Source organism: Octopus bimaculoides, chromosome 12 (assembly GCF_046866305.1).
Source record: "Octopus bimaculoides isolate indiv1 chromosome 12, ASM4686630v1, whole genome shotgun sequence".
NCBI classification, from domain to species: Eukaryota; Metazoa; Mollusca; class Cephalopoda; order Octopoda; family Octopodidae; genus Octopus; species Octopus bimaculoides.
The window spans coordinates 58,837,333-58,854,063 of NC_142939.1; the positions used below are offsets into that span (position 1 = coordinate 58,837,333).

The window sequence follows — 16,731 nt, forward strand, 5'->3', positions numbered from 1 at the left end:
GCTTTGTATATTTTACCCCAGTGTCTCTTTGATGGCATATACTGCTCTCTCACTCAGTAATAATAACGCAGGCACTTTTCTTTGCTCAGTTTGAATATTGTTCAATATTATTTTCTTAACTTCTTTATTATTTTCAACATTAATTGAAGCAAAAACATTAGATTTCGACAGAAATAGGGTAACAAAATTATTGTTGTTGAAATATTGTTGATAGCAAATTATGAAGAAATGTACAGAATTGTCAAGAATATTTTTTCCCAATCAGTCCAAGATAATTTAAAAACAATTAGGGATAACTTTATTATGTAAAACTATAGTCTTCACAATAATAATTCTTATACTTGTTTCAGTAATATAATTATGTGTAATTTACTTTTCCGCTTCAATCAGACGATTGATTATTATTTTTGCTTCATAATTATATTTATTTACTTTTGTTTGTTCAGAATGTTCAGAAAATAATCTTGCATAATTTTCTCATTGAAATTTGTTCCATGTGTTGTGTCTGGTGTTAAAGAATAGTTCTTAATTGTTACCATCTTTCAGTTTGCTCAACCAGAAACTTCTCCCGTATTTGTAAGTACTTTGGCCAAAAAATAAATAAAAATAAGTGCTTAATTTGCTAAATTATGAAACACTGGTCTGCCTTTAATTTATTTTTAAAATACAAAAAACAAAAAACAAAAAGAAATTATATTCTCTGTCTTTATTTTTGTTGTTGCTGCTGTTGTATTTTAGCCATTTTACATTCTGACTGCAGAGCTTCACTGTCATAAGTTTCATTGGCAAAATTCTTCTTCATTCCCAGGAAATCTTTTTCAGAAAATTGAAATATCAATTTAGTATTCCTGCATTTGCAAATGAGAGTAAATTAGTTGATTTTTATTTTTGTATCTGGTTTGCAAGTTTCTTAATGTAAACTCGTGTTGAAACAGGTTTTTTTTTTGTATCTTGGGAGGATCATTATGCCAATAATAAACACACACACACACTGGTTCCATTTCACTTCTTTCAAGCGTCTCCTCCCTATTGAGGATTACACATTGTTAAAGAGTGTTTTTTTTTTTTGTTAAACCTGTTTACACGCAATACCTTCAAAACAACATGCACACACACATACACACACACACATATTCAGTGTTTTATCCTCTGACGTCCATAATGTTTTTTCTTGATATAAACCTTTTGTGGTCAATACAGAAATCATTATCAAGGTGGTGATCTGACAGACTCGTTAGCATGCCAGGCAAAATGCTTAACGGTATTTTGTCTGTCTTTATGTTCTGAGTTCAAATTACGCTGAAGTCCACTTTGCCTTTCATCCATTCAGGGTCAGTAAAATAAGTACCAGTTGTGCACTGAGATTAATGTAATTGACTTACTCCCTCCCAGGAAATTGCTGACCTTGTGCCAAAATATGAAAGCATTATTATTATTATTAGTATTATTAGGTGGTGAGCTGGCAGAAACGTTAGCACACCAGGCGAAATACTTTGAGGTATTTCATCTGTCTTTACGTTCTGAGTTCAAATTCTGCTGAGGTCGACTTTGCCTTTCATCCTTTTGGGGTCAATAAATTAAGTACCAAGTACCAGCTGCGTACTGAGGTCGATCTAATTGACTGGCCTCCTCCCCGAAAATTTCAAGCCTTGTGCTTAGAGTAGAAACGATTATTATTATTATTATTATTATTATTATTATTATTATTATTAGTTAACCAATGAACTAATTGGTTGTTTGATTAATCTCTCAGTCAATCAGTCTGCTGAATTCATCGAAGTCCTTTCATTGTCGTTTGCAATTTCACCAATGACATGCTCTCTAATCCAGGACTAGTGAAGGTATGTCGTTGATGAGTTCATGAATGGTAATGAAAGGACTTTAACGAACCTAGCTGACTGATTGATTGACTGAAGGGGTAATCAAATAATCAATTAGTCAATTGATTAAATGTTTAACAAGTTGGCTAATTACAGAACCAGTGTATGTGTTTATTACTGGCATAATGATTTTCCTGAGATGCAACTAAATTAGTGGAGTTTTTAGCAAAAGTTATTTCTTTCAAAAAGACTTTTTTTTTTTTTTACCATAATATTCTTCATCATTGCTTCATATAAATTGCTGCAAAGGCTTGGCTTAAGTCTAACATGAAACAATGTAATGTGTTTAGTGCAAGACTGAAATCACATATCCAATGGGCTTCTTTCAGTTTCTGCCTGCCAAATCCATCTGCAAGGCTTTGGGAGGCCCAGGACTATAGTCTAAGACACTTGCTCAAGGTGTCACACAGTGGGATTGAACCCAGGACCATGTGGTTGGGAAACAAACTTCTGACCACACAACAGATATGATGCTCCAAAAGCTCACTTCAGTCTCACAATAAATAGACAAAATACAGGGTACGTACTTCAACTGATATTTGTAGTTGTTACTGTTAGTTTTCAAATAACTAATTTCATCAGTTGTATTTAGTAGCTCAACAACATCTTAAAACAATGTTATCAACAGTAAAATATACTGAAAACAATGTATTTGTTATGTGGATTGTTCAGCTGCTCTGCTTTTCTCTTCGGGCTTTCTCTACTTCACAGTCTTGTTACCATTTTATTTATTCTTTCTTTTCTCAAAGACTTAAGTAAGGAGGAGACAAATTTTTAATGTTTTTCGCTCATAACTTTCTCCTGTTACAGTTAGTTTCCTTTGACAAATCAAGTTTCCATTATTTTTATGAATTGAAGTTGCCATAAAACTGCCTTCGGAAAATGACCTTGCTTTGAAAAAAAAATAAAGTTAAAAAATTACAGTTTCTAACCTTTGTGCAAAATATAAGGAAATAATTTAATGAGGAACAATTTGTAGATGCTGAAAAAGGGAATTGGTATACCTTGTAAACTAATTTTCATTATTTAATAGGTTTAATATGTTGAGTATCAACCTCCCTGAGATCACCCTTAAAGTGTTAATGTTTAAAGCAGATCTTAATTAAATTAATGTCATACCATGAATTTGGTTGGTTAACACTGACATAGCATATGTGTGTGTGTGTGTGTGTGTTTATTTAAAAGGCTGATTGTTATGCTCAGTCAGAGAGTGACCATCGGTTTCACACTTACGAAATACTTAGCTGTATAGGTAACTCATCAGACTCAAATGGCCGGAGGAACATTCCCTCTCTCTCACCATTTCCTCACTATATTTCAATATATTTATTCGAGTTTATTTCATTAAATGTTCATACTTATCCTTGGTTCTTGTTGATACTGCTGTGACAAATTTCAAATATAAGCATCAACTGTATTGCAGAAGCTTTGCATTCTTGAAAGATCTTGCTGTGTTGTGAAGTTCTATAACATGAAACTTATTTTCCTGTCAACTTCCATCTTACTTAGAAGTTAATCAACAAAAAAAAAAAAATGTTCCAGGTTACAGAGTTCCATATTTTACTTGAACTGTGGTCATGCTGGTGCACTACCTTGAAGGGTTTAGTCAAACAAATTGAACCCAGTAATTGTTTTTTTAAATCTGGAACTTGATTTATCTGTCCCTTTTGCCAAACTGATAAGTTACAGATGTAAACAAACCAACACCATTATCAAGGAATGAGGGAGAAGGACAAAGACATGCACATGTGTATAGATATGGATGTAGCCATTTTCTGTCTACCTCACCCACAAACCACTGGCCAACCCTGAGACTCTAGCAGAAAAAAGACACTTGTCCAAGGTGCTGCTGCACAGTGAAACTGAACCCGAAACCACTTGGTTGCAAAGCAAACTTCTTAACTACACAACTGACCGTGCCTGCAAGATTTTCACGAAGGCAGTGCTTCTGCAAACACATGTCATGCCACTCGTGCATTGCTTTGAAACTTCATGCATTTTTACCCTGTGTATTTTAATTCATGAGCCACCATATAAAATGTTTTTTGTTGCAAAATGCTTTCATCATTGGCTGACATTAACTTGCTTGTTTCATTTATTTTTCCTTTGGTTTCATTTTTTTGTTGTTTTTTTTTTCAAACCATGCTGTGATGATTTTGTTTTTCCTTGTTTTGACAATGTATAAAAATTAATCTGATTCATGTGTTTCATGATAATTATTATAACAACTCTTCATTGACAGCTTTCTACAGCAAATGTATTGCCTCACTGTTGCTTTTGTTTTCCCTTTTTTTTTTTGTTTCTTAACCCTTAAGCATTTAAACTTGCAATATATGATTAAAATAAATATTATACTGTTTTTATTTTTGGACTAGTTTCAGCCTCTCACATCTGCCCTACAATGTCATTCTAAATTAAACAATTACATCGAAATCTCAAAGCTATGACACAATGCATGACTAATTCAAAATGATGTGAATAAATAGGTATTATAGTTAATAGAGTAATTTGAATGCTAAAGGGTTAATATTTAATCTTGCTGTTTATTTCTATTTTTGCATTTTTTTTTTGTTTGATTTGTTGTTCTTGTTTTTTTTTTTCCCCCATTCTGTGTTTGTTTGATTATGGCCACTTCTTGCATGTTTGGTATTGAAATAACTCTTGTCTTCCTGCTTCCTTTCCAGGCTAAATCAACCAATGTCAAGGTAACATTTTAACGCACATAGTTGCTTCATCAGTTGTACCTTTTTCTTCTTTTTTTTTTAATCTACTAACACACAGCAAAATATATAATTGCTAAGCTTCCTCTCTCTTTTAATTTTAATAATAGTAATGGTCTACTAATATATATATATATATATATATATATATATATATACATGTCAAATGTGGGATCTTTTTTTCTATTAAGGTTTTTCTTTATGTGGAGTATGTACACAATAATTCCTTTCTCTCTCTGTGTTTATACATACATACATACATACATACATACATACATACAGAGATGTGTATGTGTGTAGATGTATGCATGCGTATGTATATGTGTGTGTATGTATGTATTTATGTAGATATTTACATATATACATATATATATAAACAATATGTGTGCATGTGTGGTTATATATGCACGCACACGTATTAGTTAGTTTTAGACAATGATGTTTTAAATGCTTCATGTTCTAACCTGGAAAAAAAAAAGAAAAAAACAGCTTTTTTTTTTTTTTGCTTATGTATTAGTCTGCAGCAAGTAGAATAGAAGGCAATTGAACTATACATACGGCTCAGTCACAATTCATGGTGGCAATATCAGCTTTTCTGTCTTAATTTTCTTTGATAATAAATACATTTAATAAATACATAAATGTCATTCACACTGCCACCAAATTCAACAGTGCTAGCTCTCTATTAACTGTCCAAAAGCAAGGCTGTCACTCATGAGTGAGTGTGAACATTTTTGGTGAAGCTGATTTGAGGCTGACTTGTTTGACAACTGACATTTTATTGTTTCTCTCTTTCTCTCCCTCCTCCTTTATGTGTATGAGAAGAGGGTAAGTGTTTATGTCACTTGTGCTCAGTTGTCATCATCATCGTCATCATCAGCTCTAAGCTGACATTGGTTGGATGGTTTGACAGGGGCCAGCAAACCAGAGCACTGTGCCAAGCTCTAGTATCTGCTTTGGTATGGTTTCTATACCTGGAGACCCTTCCTAATGCCAACCACTTTATTGAATGTGCTGGGTGCTTTTTTTTTATGGCACCAACACTGGCAAAGTCACTGTCTCTCTCTTTCCCTCTCTGTCACTCTCTTTCATTCTTTTCCTTGTTTCAGTCATTTGACTGTGGCCATACTGGAGCACTACCTTAAAGGGTTTTAGTCGAAAAAAATCGATCCCAGGACTTATTGTTTGTAAGCCTAGTACTTATTCTATTGGTCCCTTTTTCTGAACTGCTAAGTTACAAGGATGTAAGCACAGCATCCTTGCTTATCAAGTGATGATGGTGGGGACAAACACAGACATAGACCAACCCGGCCGTAGCCGGCCGAGAGTACCCATTGTTATTTAAATGTATATTTGAACCCAAATCTCGTTAGTACATTTGTTAAAACACCTGATTTCACTTTGCAAACAGTTGAGTTATTGTCTCCGACATTGTTTGGTGTGATATTTGAACTCAGTGAATTTTGGAAGATTTTTTTTCCACATTTTTTGCGGCATTAATTTTTTTCAACTTTGAAGATGGAGAGGAGTTTCATGCTATCAAGCAGTGATTCCGAATTTGAAGGTTTTTCAACAGGAGATATGGAGATATCAAAGAAAAGAATGAATGAGCTACAAAAGCACGTGGTGAACGATAATGAATCGGATATTTCTGTATCCGAAACTGAAAGCAGCGATGGCGACAGCAAGGATGATTTTACACCAGAATGGAGTAAAGATTTTTGAAATATTTTTATTAACAATTTTTCTGAGGAGACAGGGTCTAGCCATAGTCTTTCTCAGGAAGCGAAACCTTTAGACTTCTTTTTCTTATTTTCTCCAGCATGCTTGTTTGAAATGGTTACTGCAGAAACAAACCGTTACGCAGAATGTAAACAAGCCGGAAAAAAAGATAGCTTGTGGTTTCCTGAAACCGTAGATGAAATACGGGCATTTTTTGCCATAAATATTATTATGGGTATTAGACAGTTACCCAGAATAACAAATTACTGGAGCAATCAGGAACCTTTTGGCGATTAATATGTTTCCAGTATTATGACGCAAGTACAATTCGTGAAGCTGAACCAATATTTACATGTGAGAGACACTAGCAGTACACCCCCACCAGTACGTGGAGAACTTTGAGACAAAAATTATGCAATAGAATTGATTAAGAACCCTTTCTTCAATTATGTTCCAAATATCGCATTTTTTTCATGGCACCAGCACTAGAGGGTTTACCTTGTTCCTGACAAGACAAAGGAGTCCTCTCTCCTATGATGTCACCATTCATCTGACAATGTGTTGGGTACATTAATATTAAGCATAATATTTGAAAGTGCCGCCTGGCTGGCCTTCGTGGGATTTTCGAGCGAGATCGTTGCCAGTGCCCCTGGACTGGCTCTTGTGCGGTTGGCACATAAAATGCACCATTTTGAGCGTGGCCGTTGCCAGTACCGCCTGACTGGCCTTCGTGCGGGTGACACGTAAAAGCACCCACTACACTCTCTGATTGGTTGGCGTTAGGAAGGGCATCCAGCCGTAGAAACTCTGCCAAATCAGATTGGAGCCTGGTGTTGCCATCCGGTTTCACCAGTCCTCAGTCAAATCATCCAACCCATGCTAGCATGGAAAGCGGACGTTAAACGATGATGATGATGATGATAAAATTGAGCAACGATTTTATTGTAAGTATTTATACATGCTATTACTACAGCCAGTATTAATTGTAGCACAGCCAAAATTTTCTGGTTTGATGGAGTGAATAGAGAATTAACAGCTCTTAATCATTTAGACCATACTTGAAGTGGTCAAGAGTTAATCCTTTTGCAAATTGCAAATATCACTGCCCGAGATCAAGTATAGTTACACTGTGCTGTATTCTACTATTTTGCTGATTGGCAGTCTTTATTATCTACCATTCCAAAACAGGATAGTGCAAGCTGTTGCAGGCTGGACCCAATTTTGGCACTCTTGTTACAGAAACCTGGCATCACACCAGCCCATCTGAACTATTAATATGGCCGAAGTATAAGCTTATAGCTGTTGTAAAAATGCCAAGAATATGTTGGCAATAATCTATAATTAAGCTCTGTAATTATAATAGAAGGGTGGAGGCATGGCTGTGTGGTAAGAAAATCACTTTGCAACCACATGGTTTTGAGTTCAGTTCCACTGCATAGCACTTTGGACAAATTGTCTCCTACAATTTCTCCTAAAATTTGACAGTTTGCGTACAAGGAAAAGAAAACAATATTCCATCCAAAAATATAAGTATTTTTAAAGAAACCCAAAAATATTAGCTGGGAGATAACAGTTCAGTTTATTTAAAGTAACTGCCCTCAGTTTTCATCAGGGCCTCAAGCTGGCTTGGAACTTGATGCATGTGTTTCTCACTGTGTCCCTGAGATCTTCGAACACCTCCTTGATCTTGGCCACCAGTTTCGCCTTGGTGTTGCAGGCAGAGTGGTTGGTGTCTTTCTCAACCACACCTCATGCATAATAACAACCCACAGGATTGCAATCAGGTTAAATTAAGAGGCCAGAAATTGGGGCTGAAGTCATAGAAATTCACTGACCACCACTTCTGAGTCTTTCCAGGGTATAGCAAGGAGCCAAATCCTACTGCCTGACATATGGTCTTCCAGCAGCAACCCTCTCCAGCTGGGGTTTGACCACAGTGTCCAGCAGCAACCCTCTCCAGCTGGGGTTTGACCACAGTGTCCAGCAGCAACCCTCTCCAGCTGGGGTTTGACCACAGTGTCCAGCAGCAACCCTCTCCAGCTGGGGTTTGACCACAGTGTCCAGCAGCAGCCCTCTCCAGCTGGGGTTTGACCACAGTGTCCAGCAGCAACCCTCTCCAGCTGGGGTTTGACCACAGTGTCCAGCAGCAACCCTCTCCAGCTGGGGTTTGACCACAGTGTCCAGCAGCTTCACATAGCCATCGGAACTAAGCTTAAAGCCTTGTTCAAAGGTGTGGGGCAGCATGATGTCACCCTCTCTGGAGACACACCTAACGACCATCACAGTTTAGGGGAACTTGGTTTTCATGATGTCCATGTCATGTGTTCACAGGGCATTGAGCAGCAGTTATGATGTTGGCATTTTGGACACCCAGCATAAATCCTCATTATACAGGTAACTCTTTTCCGAAATTCAGATGGCTTCCAGTCCTCCTTGCCAATTACCTTTTTCTCAACTACATCTTTAATCTTTATGCTCTCCAACGCTGTTGCCTTTCATCAATACATCAAGCTCTTCCTGAAAAAAGAAAAAGTGACATAAAATATTGTCAATTTTAGACCACATATCCTGTATATATCTATAGATAAATATACAAAATCATTTACTCTTTTACTCTTTTACCTGTTTCAGTCATTTGACTGTGGCCATGCTGGAGCACGCCTTTAGTCGAGCAAATCGACCCCAGGACTTATTCTTTGGAAACCTAGTACTTATTCTATCGGTCTCTTTTGCCGAACCACTAAGTTACTGGGATGTAAACACACCAGCATTGGTTGTCAAGCGATGTTGGGGGGGACAAACACAGACACACAAACATATACACACACATACATACATACATATATATATATATACATATATCCGACGGGCTTCTTTCAGTTTCCGTCTACTAAATCCACTCACAAGGCCTTGGTCGGCCCGAGGCTATAGTAGAAGACACTTGCCCAAGGTGCCATGCAGTGGGACTGAACCCGGAACCATGTGGTTTGTAAGCAAGCTACTTACCACACAGCCACTCCAACGCTATTAAACTATTAACTTTTTCGTTTTGCATGCTGGCATGAATTGGAAGGGTCTGCATTATAATGGCAGACCCAGTATTCTAACAACAGTTTTGATCCAGCTTCATCTCATCTGCAAGATCATTGTTTTCATTATGGCCCAATCACTTCTTATTTCAAGTTCTTATTTAACCATTGTCTACAGTAATTACTGTTTCTCACTAACAACCAGCATTGTTTAACATATTCTTTGCAATCCATTCATTTATTATTTGTTCATGTCCATACCAGAGCTTTTACTGTTTCTATTTTTCTATCCTCATCCAATGCCATTGATAACTATTCATTTCCCTAAACATGGCTCATGCAGATATATTCAGCTCACTTTTCCCTTACATACACCTTATAATTCAGCCTTTCGTACAAAGAAAGGGAAGCCTTAGAAACCCTACCTCTTTGATAGTCTTTACACACGAGATTATTTTAGAGTCTACCAACAAATTTTTTCAACATTTAATTATTGTTTTTAGTTATACTGTAGATATTCTACCTCTTTGTACCTTTCTTTCTCTTTGTTTATGCTTATCAAAATCATCATCCCTGTCATTATTATTATGATTTCGATATCCATTTTACCAAAATGGTGACAGCATATTTCAAAGACGGTTATACAGATCAACAAGTTATGCATGTCCCAAAGTTAGTGGATTTCGTAATTACATGTTAGATGTAGTTAAATGTGGATTTTAGAGACAAATAGTGATTACTTGATATTTTCTGTGTAAGTGTGTGTATATGCATGCAAACCCTAAAGAACTCAATAGGATTTTTTCCTCTTCTCTTTCTCTCTCTTTTCTCCCCCACCTTTTCCTACAAGGTAACACACATCAGATCTCTCTTTAATAGGATTTGTATGACATTACTTCAAGTTCATGTGAATAACTTGAGTTAATCACAGATTAACCATGAAACTTCCTTAGGCCTGTACTAAATTTAAACAATAAACCCTACTTCTACATATATTTTATATTTTTATTCGTTACTTATTTTTATACTTGCTCAATATTAATTTTTTTCCTGGAAATTAAATGCTTGCATTTCTTATTTTGATTTTGAAAAAGGTCACATATGCTTTTCTTATTCGATTTAATCCCTCTCTCTTTGCTTCTTAACAAGTCTGTTGTATTTATTTCAAGCAAATTCTTATTGTATCTTTGCAGACAAGTTTTGTTTAGAACATGTAGCAAAGTGAAATTCATTTTTTTTTTTGCAGTGTATTGATGCATTGAACAATGTCCATTCCAAAATAAATGTTTCTGTGGCTGGGCGTAAGAACATCACCGAAACCTTTAATAAATGTAAGTGAAACATTTGGTAAAAATAGAAATCTATTTGTTTAAATGTATTGTTTAAAATTTCAAATACATCATTATCGTCATTCATCTGTTTTCCATGCTGGCATGGGTTGGACAGTTCAACAAGAACTGGTGAGCCAGGGGGACTGTGCCAAGCTCTGTATGTCTGCTTTGGCATGGTTTCTTAACACCAACCACTTTACAGAGTGTACTGGGTGCTTTTTGTGTGTCCTTCTTAACACCAACCACTTTATAGAGTGTTCTGGGTGCTTTTTGTGTGTCCTTCTTAATACCAACCACTTTACAGTGTGTACTGGGTGCTTTTTGTGTGTCACTAGTAGTAGTGGAGGATACCAAACAACTCACAAGACAAGAACCCCTCAACTGAGGCAGGTGTAGCATTGAAGGCCCTGCCTTATGCCAGGTGATGAGAGATCAAAGTATGATAGAGGGACAGGGTGAATCGTGTTTAAAATTTAAAATTTTGAATGTTTACTGTTTAAAATATAAAATTTTACTCAGGCTTTTTAAAAAATTAAATAGTTTAAATGTTGTTTAAAGTTTTAACTCTTTTCATGCTGATCATGGAAAAGTGGATGCTAAAACAATTATGATGATAATGATAAGCATGATTCTGGTGAACTATTGACGTCTGTAGAAGAATTTCTGTTAATTTGTTGACTGAAGTTGCATTCTGTCTAAGATTAGAAATATTTCTCAATTGGTTAACTTCATGTGAACTCAGTGAACCCCTTCCTTCAAAATGGTTGTCAGACTCTAAACATTCTCTCTCTCTCTCTCTTTTCTAAATTTCTGTCAAATAGAACCAACTGAATGTTTTCTTTTTAATGTCTATTTTTTTAGTACCAGACCTTCAAAAATATTTGGATCCAGAATTCGCTGATGAACTTACCATAACTCCATCAGCCAAAACAGAAATGATCCTGGCTGGTAAGTGTGTCACATATTAACTTTACACCTGATATCAAGCCTTATCCAAAGAATAAAGGGCTGTGTTGTTCATGATGCTTTCTGTAAGGGGCTCTGAGAGTGGTGGGGGAGAAAAAAAATTGGTAGACGGATCCAAATACAAAATTCCTGAGTTATGTTGTCTAACATTACCAATTTTCCAGCTCACTGTGTTTAGCTTAGTAGTAGTAGTAGTTTCAAATTTTGGCACAAGGCCAGGAATTTCAGGGAAAGGAGTAATTCGCCCCCAGTACCCATCTGGTACTTAGCTTTTCATCCTTTCAGGCCTAATAAAATAAGTCGACTTTGATAGCATTTCAACTCAATGTGAAACTGAATGAAATGCCTTTAAGCATTTTGCCCAACGCGTCAACAATTCTGCCAGCTTACCATTTTTATTTTAATAACGGTTTCAAATTTTAGCAATGAGTCAGCAGCCTTTTTAAAAAAAATTTTTTTTTCTATTTTGAGAAGTGGAATTCGATTACATTGAATTTGTATTTTAAAGGCCCCCTAGGTACATGAATGGTACTTATTTTATGGACATCGAAAGGATGAAAAGCTAAATCAACCTCAGTGAAATTTGAACTCAGAAAATAAAAAAACAGACGACGCACTTCTAAGCGTTTTGTCTAGTTGTTCTGCCAGCTCAGCGCTGTTAGTGTAATAACAGCGAAGAAGTAGCAAGACTTTGAGTTGCCTCCCTTATGTTTGTTATTTCTCTGGTTGATTATCTAGAGCAGTGCTTCTCGAATTATCTGATGTGGCGTACCGTCAGGGACCGGTAATATTTCTTAGTAATATTAATTTATACCGGAATCATTATATATAATGAAGGTAATCTTCCAGTTTCGGGAGGTAAAAAAAGTAAATAAGAATACAAGGGAAATAACTTAACGTCTTACTAGTATTATCCGTACTCTCCTCACCCCACCCGTTCGCTTTATTTTTGAGCTCGGGTCAAACGCTTTAGTTTGACCGTTATTTCCCTATACTGGAAGATTACCATAAGTTGTTGTGCAGCCGGTACTATGATATTCAATCACGTGTGTGATTTATATATAAACAGTTAACTTCAATCACGTGTGTGATTTTATTTATAAACAGCTAAAAAAAAAATACATTTCAGAGTAGTACGGATAATACTAGTAAGACGTTAAGTTATTTCCCTTGTATTTTATTTACTTTATTTTACCTCCCGAAACTGGAAGATTACCTATAATGAATATAAAAGTTGACAATTTCGGCATAACTACAGAGTTGTACCCCACCGACTTTGGAAGGTCATACCTTGCAGAAAAATGAATATTTTTTAATGAAATTTTCTATGCATATATTATTTATTATGTAGATTCCGGATATACAAAAATTTTCGGTGAAAGTGTTTTGGGATGGGGGTGGGGGACAATTTTCGGAAATTCCACCAGAGTCCACTTAAATTCCTCTTAACTTCCAGGAAAATGAATATTTTTTCGTTAAATTTTCTACAAATATACCTTGATGTATGTAAATTTCGAGCATGTAGGAATTTTGAAGGAAACAATTGCAGGTTATTTTTGAGAAGTGTTCCCCACTCTGTGGTTTTTGGGAGCAAGTCCATATTTGTTTCATTTTTCTCTATTATGTGCGTATGTGCATCCGGACCTTCCAAAGTCGGGGGGTACAACTTTGTAGTTATGCCACAATTTCTTTTATCTTATATCTATTTTGTAAACAAATAATACATCTTCTGTTGTGTCTGAGGAGAGTCATTTTCTTATTGTGCCTTAAAATTTAACACACTCACCGGTAAAATTTCCACTTCTTTTTCTTTTTATTCTCCTAAAATTTTCTTTGAATCTTGCAACCTTATCAATAGACTTGATTCTGACCATTATTTACGCTGCGTTCTTTTTTGCTTTTGTTTGTTTTTGCGCATGTGTGTTTCTCAGTGTGTGTGTATGTATGCATGCATGTATGTGTGCATGTGTGTGTATGTATGTCTGTGTGTGTGTGCATTAAAACAATGATGATGATGATGATAGAATATGATTTGAGAGAGATTTGTTGTAGGTGACAATGTTCATTGGACTAGAATACTATGTCTTTGCATTTTGCAAAATGAAGGGCGTCTAATTTGGAGAAGATCTGGCTGTTATTTCTAGCAAACCATCCAACCGCTCTGGAACTCACTTTACCTTTTATTCACATTTCCTGCTGTCAGCCCTGAGTTTTCTTTGTCAGCTGAGGATGTTTTATGATTCCACTCACTGATGGAATTTTCATTTCAATCTCTTAAAGCCTGTTACTTATTCTAGTTGTCTCTTATGCCGAAACGCAAAGTAATGGGGATGTAAACAAACCAACACTGTCAAGTAGTGGGGATGGGGACAAACACAGACACACACATATATATATATGCAATGGCCTTCTTTCAGTTTCTATCTACCAAATCTACTCACAGAGCTTTGGTTGACCTAGGGTTATAATAAAGATACTAGCCTGAGGTGCCACACAGTGGAGCTGAAACCCAGAACCATGTGGCTGGGAAGCAAACTTCTTGCCACACTTGCGCACTACTAAAAAAATACAACATAATTTTTCATTAGGTGTACCATTCAGAAAGTCCTGTGGGCTGAAGTTTGGCTTTGTCTTCTCTTAGAGAACTGCCTTAGGGTTAATAGATGGAGTAAAAACCTTCTTCTTCTCTATACATATGTGTGTTGGGGTAGATGTGTGGAGCAAGCATAGACATGTGCTTGTGATGTAAAACTTTGGAACAAACCCAGTAGCTTCTCCGGCCCTCGATTCTTCAGCGGTTGGTAAGGTTGGTAAGGGTGTTTTAAAGTTGATATTGTTTTAAGACTGCCCCTCCCCCAGCTACCATTTTGGCTTTTGATCCTTCCAAGTTCGATAAAACAAGGGTGTACTGGGGTTGATGTTACATTTTAGGACCGATGCAAAATTGCCCCCCCCCCCCCCCCCCCCCGCAGCTCCCACTTTTGCTTTTGATTCTTCCAAGTTTGATAACATAAAGGTGTACTGGGGGGGGGGGGGGGGGGGGTTGATGTTGACTTTATCAACTGTTCTCTATTATCCAGTGCCCCAGCTTGGCCACAGTCCAGTGAGTAAAAACCATTGAAAGAGTTAACTAAATGAATGAAGCTTTAAAGTTTTAGAGATGAAGACTTTTACTGTTTCACTTACATATACTTCCAATCAGTGAAATTCTTCATCTCCAAAACTCTAAGGCTTCACTCAGACCCAAAGGAAATGGCAACTCGAAGCCACTCACCTATGACCTTTCTCCAAAAACTTATATGACATCATAGCAATTACATTTAGTAGTGAATATGTTTCAAGATAATGGTGATGATGATGGTGGTGGTGATGATGATGATGTAGATGCATATATCTCGGTCAATTATTGATTGCAATGCTTTGAGCGAAAATAGCTTTGGCTTAATTCTGATTTCTTTTTAAAATATTTTCTCAGCTTCAGTGTTTCAATATTATGAGCACACATCTTCATATGGACACTTTCCACCTAACTGCAATGTGTGTGTGTGTGTGTGTGTGTGTGTATAATATATGTAAATGTATGTATGTATGTATGAACAAATGCTGTTCATATATGTATGTCTATGTTTGTAACATTTGTGTGTCTATGTATATATGTTTGTATACATATGTGTATGTGTGTGTATGCATACATGTTTGTATGCATGTGTATGTGTGATTGTATATAGGTGTTTGTGTGTATATTTGTATCGTGCATGCATGTGTGTTTGTATCTATGTATGAACAAGTGCTGTATGTGTATGTGTATCTCTTCGTGTGAGTGTGTATATGTGTGTATGCATGCTTATAGGTGTATGTTTGTATGTCCACTTGGCTATGTATACTGCATCTATGTGTCTGTATATATATATATATGTATGTATCTAAACGTGTGTTTGTGTATATATTCTATGTACACCCACATATATACTCATGCTCATATGCACCCCTCTCGCTCACTAACTCGCTCTTCACTTTGGACGACAGAGCTTATTCTAAGCCACACAAGTAAGTCTACATCCTACAACTCAGAAACTTATTATAATATGAAACTGCCTTGGCAACAAAGATTGTTTAGATTAGTCTTAAGATGGTGCCAAATTTAGCCACAGATAAATAGTTAGACAAATTATTGACTGAACAAGATGTTTTTGTCGTAGTTTTAACCTCACCTTTGTAACATTCTTACAAAATATGTTGATATTGGCATGCAGTTACAACTTTGCCTGTTCATTTAGCTTTTCCTTTTGTGAGCTTACAGAGATTTTAGTTTTCTTATGTAATATAAATTTCCTCTAATCCTTGAAGGACAATCAAGAGCTGGTGTTTAGCTCTGTTGTTTTTTTTTGGGGGGGGGGGGGGGGTAAAAGTTGTAAAAAGGAATGATGAAATTTATTGCAGCATTCTCAGATTTCTGGTACTTATTGCTGACAGAGAGACTTGGACTGAGGCAGAATGTAGGATTTAGTAACCTATCAAAAATGTGTAACCCTTTAGCATTCAGATTATTGCTGCCATAGATATTGCTTATTCATTCACATTGTTTTGAGTTAATCAGGCATTACCTTTTAGCTTTGAAATGTCAATGATGGGATTGTTTATTTTTAGAATGACATTGCAGGGTAGGCGTGAGAAGCCTGACCTTGTAAGTTTGAACACAAAACGGGTAGAATATTTGGGCCAATGCTAAAGGGTTAAACAACTACAGCTTATTTAGACTCATGATCTGTGAATAAGTAGGTGCAGGAGTGGCTGTGTGGTAAGTAGCTCGCTTACCAACCACATGGTTCTGGGTTCAGTCCCACTGCATGTCACCTTGGGCAAGTGTCTTCTACTATAGCCTCGGGCTGACCAAAGCCTTGTGAATGGATTTAGTAGACGGAAACTGAAAGAAGCCCGTCGTATATATATGTATGTGTGTGTATATGTTTGTGTGTCTGTGTGTCCCCCCAACATTACTTGACAACCAATGGTGGTGTGTTTGCATCCTCGTAACTTAGCAGTTCGGCAAAAGAGACTGATCTAATAAGTACTAGGCTTATAG

General features: G+C 36.4%; 1 protein-coding gene across 8 annotated transcripts in view; it reads left to right on the forward strand.

Annotated features, from left to right (window-relative positions):
- LOC106883605 (dynactin subunit 3) overlaps window positions 1–16,731 on the forward strand; it is a 57,699-nt gene that overhangs the window by 3,503 nt on the left and 37,465 nt on the right. For 2 of the 8 annotated variants that reach the window (XM_089361100.1, XM_089361101.1), the window contains exons 2-5: window positions 547–576; window positions 4,565–4,585; window positions 10,598–10,682; window positions 11,544–11,630. In XM_089361100.1, the coding sequence (XP_089217226.1) occupies window positions 547–576; window positions 4,565–4,585; window positions 10,598–10,682; window positions 11,544–11,630 (223 nt within the window). The remainder of the gene's footprint in view (window positions 1–546; window positions 577–4,564; window positions 4,586–10,597; window positions 10,683–11,543; window positions 11,631–16,731) is intronic. The other 6 variants (XM_089361102.1, XM_089361104.1, XM_089361103.1 and 3 more) reach the window with 3 other exon arrangements.